This window comes from Sinocyclocheilus anshuiensis, unplaced genomic scaffold (assembly GCF_001515605.1).
Source record: "Sinocyclocheilus anshuiensis isolate Anshui unplaced genomic scaffold, SAMN03320099.WGS_v1.1 scaffold229, whole genome shotgun sequence".
NCBI lineage: Eukaryota > Metazoa > Chordata > Actinopteri > Cypriniformes > Cyprinidae > Sinocyclocheilus > Sinocyclocheilus anshuiensis.
In genome coordinates, this window is record NW_015537957.1 from 669,717 (window position 1) to 673,113 (window position 3,397).

The 3,397-nt window shown below is 34.6% G+C and overlaps 1 protein-coding gene across 1 annotated transcript in view; it reads right to left on the bottom strand.

Moving 5' to 3' along the window:
• recql5 (RecQ helicase-like 5) overlaps nucleotides 1-1,356 on the bottom strand; it is a 32,153-nt gene extending 30,797 nt beyond the window's left edge. Inside the window, exon 1 of the mRNA XM_016456670.1 lies at nucleotides 1,189-1,356. Coding sequence (XP_016312156.1) covers nucleotides 1,189-1,282 — 94 coding nt within the window. The 5' untranslated portion in view covers nucleotides 1,283-1,356. The remainder of the gene's footprint in view (nucleotides 1-1,188) is intronic.
• Between the last annotated feature and the right edge of the window lie 2,041 nt (nucleotides 1,357-3,397).

Sequence of the window (3,397 nt, forward strand, 5' to 3'; positions counted from 1 at the left end):
CACACACACATACACACAGAACACACACAGAACACACACACACACACCACACACATAGAATACACATACATATATACATACACACAGAGCACACATATACACATACACACAGAGCACACATATACACATACACACATACACATACACACAGAACACACACATACACATACACACAGAACACACACCACACACATAGAATACACATACATATATACATACACACAGAGCACACATATACACATACACACAGAGCACACACAGAGCACACATATACACATACACACAGAACACACACATACACACAGAACACACACATACACACAGAACACACATACACATAGAACACACATACACATAGAACACACACATAAACACAGAACACACATACACATACACACAGAACACATACACACAGAACACACACACACACACACACACACACACACACACACACACACACACACACAGAACAAAAAAATATTTTTTTCTGTCACCCCAAAGTCATCATCCAGAATTAACACAATAAAACAAAGTATCATGTAGTGATATGAAATTCAAGTTCAAGTTTCTGAACACTAATGCAATCAAAACAGACAACCAAAAATGTCCTTTAAAATGTCTAACTTCACATAAATTTGGGTTATTTTTTGGGCATCATCAAAGGGGCCTTGGGTTCTTTTGTTTGTAGTGTAGCATTGTGTGATTATTTTTCTTTTTTTTCTATTGTAACATTAACAAATCCAAACTGATGATCCCAAATTAGACTTTTATAGATTACAGGGTTTTCAGAAATGTTTGTACTGTTCCTTTTTTGGTATATGTTGGAGGTGACAGTCATTTAACACAATTACTGTCACTTACAACGGCAAACATAATTTTGTAAAAAAAAAAATAAAAAAATAAAAAAATACATGTTTATGAGTAATGTGTAGGATTTTATTTTATGATGAAATTTCCCTTTAATTACATGCACTCACCAAGTATAGCGTCAAGTTTGGTGCTATCAAGCTGTGGCTTTGATTCCACGTCTTTGTGTGCCCGACTGTCTCCCTCATATATATATACAGGAAATAGCACCACTGCACTGTGGCTGTCATTATCACTGACTCATTTAACCATCAACTGCACTAGCATTCAGCTAACTCCTGGCATTTATCCCATAACAGTCCAGTGTAAGTGTGTCTTCACCCTTTAGCACTGCTTTCACGGCATCTTCCTGCTGCTGAGATCGAAACTTGTCGAATCCGAAGTGTTTCTTTAACGCCCGGTGAACGGCACTCATAACTACATCCACAATCTCAACATTCACTCAACTTTCACTGAACTCCGCCGCGGCGCACGGAGATGATGTCATGCAGCGCCGGACTCTGTGACGCAAATATTCTGCATTCTTTTCCATTTCTTTTTAACAATCTTACAATTTAGTTTATATTCACATTCATAAATGTTAATTCTCCCACCATAAACGATATTTTAAGGGGTTTAACAACACATGTCAATGGTATTTCGAAACGCTTTCTGTATCTGAAAACAAAAACATCTTTGTTTAGGCTAATGTTCGGATCAGTGGTATTGTAGCCATATTGGAGAAATGTTTCATTCATAAATTATGGTTTTGGAAGATACCCCTTTGCAATATTTAGAAACTAACTACAACAATTTTCAGAAGCCTAGGACAGAATAAAAGAAAAACACCAGTTGTTTGATTTAATTGTAAAATATAATTTGTCAGATGTAGCCTATGCCTTTCTTTCTTTCTTTCTTTCAACACTTTATCATTACTTTAGTTTTAAACAGTTCAAAACTAAACAGCCTACTGCACACTGGATGTATATCTTTTCCTTCACACTTTTATTTTTAAATTATTAACTTACACAAAATGTATAAATATATGAATCTATATATAAAATTATGAAGATGTACGTGTGCAATTGTGGTGTAATACATTAATAAATGTAATTAAATGACCAAATGTGATATTATTATTGCACATTATTAATTCTGATTATTATAAATTCATCACTCTGAACATGTCACACTCATTTGCACTAGAATAAATTAATCTCACAATGCATGTAATTACATAATCTTTGCATAAAGCACACAAGCAACATTTGACAGAAAAAAAAATCTGCATGAATTGAACTTACTTTTATTTATTATTCACATAAAGTGCATTTCATGTCATGATTTGAGTTTGTCAAATGGATATGAAAGTGCAGACAGAGCAGGCGAACACTGTATTATATTAAGGTGCAGACAGCAGCAGGTTCAGAAGTACCACAGAAGCAGTAGCTGAAAGAGATCCTATACACTACCTTGATGGAAATACTGGTTGTGAATGCTATGGATCACTGTCAATCACTACGAACTGACCAACTAATATGGCCCAGTGGTTTATCTAATACTAATGAGGTCTAGAACACTGGTTCTCAACTGGTTTTGCTTCAGGATTCAAATTTTACATCAAGTGACCCAACACATTTCTTTACTGCCAAAAAATAGTCCTTAGCATCAAATACGCAAACATCTTAATCTTACTATAAACTGCTTAGGCTCAAAATTTCGCAAAAGTATAAACATACCAGCTAACAGAAAATGTTCTCAGAACTTTGAACAAGGTTATGGAAGCGTTTTCTCGAAAGTTATGAACAAATGTTCTTCCAGTAACATTAATAGAATGTTCGTTTAAAGTCATCCGGACTTTAATAATGTTCTCAAAACATTAGCATGCAAAACATTATGTATAGATTATGTTTTTCTGAAACACTGGATGTTCACCTAATTGTTGCTACTTATAGTTTCAGATGGTTTCGAGAACATTTAAAAGTGACATTCTCATAATGTTTGCAAAATTATCAAATTGGAATGTTCCCTTAATGTTTTCTCTAACCTTCACATAACCGTATGTTTCGGATAACGTTTTCATAGCTTAATGAGAAGTTAGCAACATGTTCTCAGAATATAGTTTTGTTAGCTTGAATGGTATTGGCTGAAGAAGAAAATGGTCTTCAAAGCTTGAGCGTTTTCTAATTGTCATTTCAATTTTGATTTGTTTCTCACCCAGTGAAAAACAACATTACCCATGATTCTACAGAGAAATCTCCACAAAGCAAATCGTGCCGAAATAATTCTTTAGCACCCACCCACTACCATGAAGCACTGTGAATGACATAATAGCTCACAAATGCTCTCAAACTACTAAAATATTTTTTCTCCACTGTTATTAATTTGACTATGTCATTCACAATGCTTCATGGGATTGTAGTCCTTTCTAAGCAGAGTTTGTAATGTTGTGATTCACCTCATAGCAGGTTGGTTTGGTTCATGACTTAAAGGGTTAGTTCACCCAAAAATGAAAATTAGCCCATAAATTACTCACCCTCAAGTCATCCTA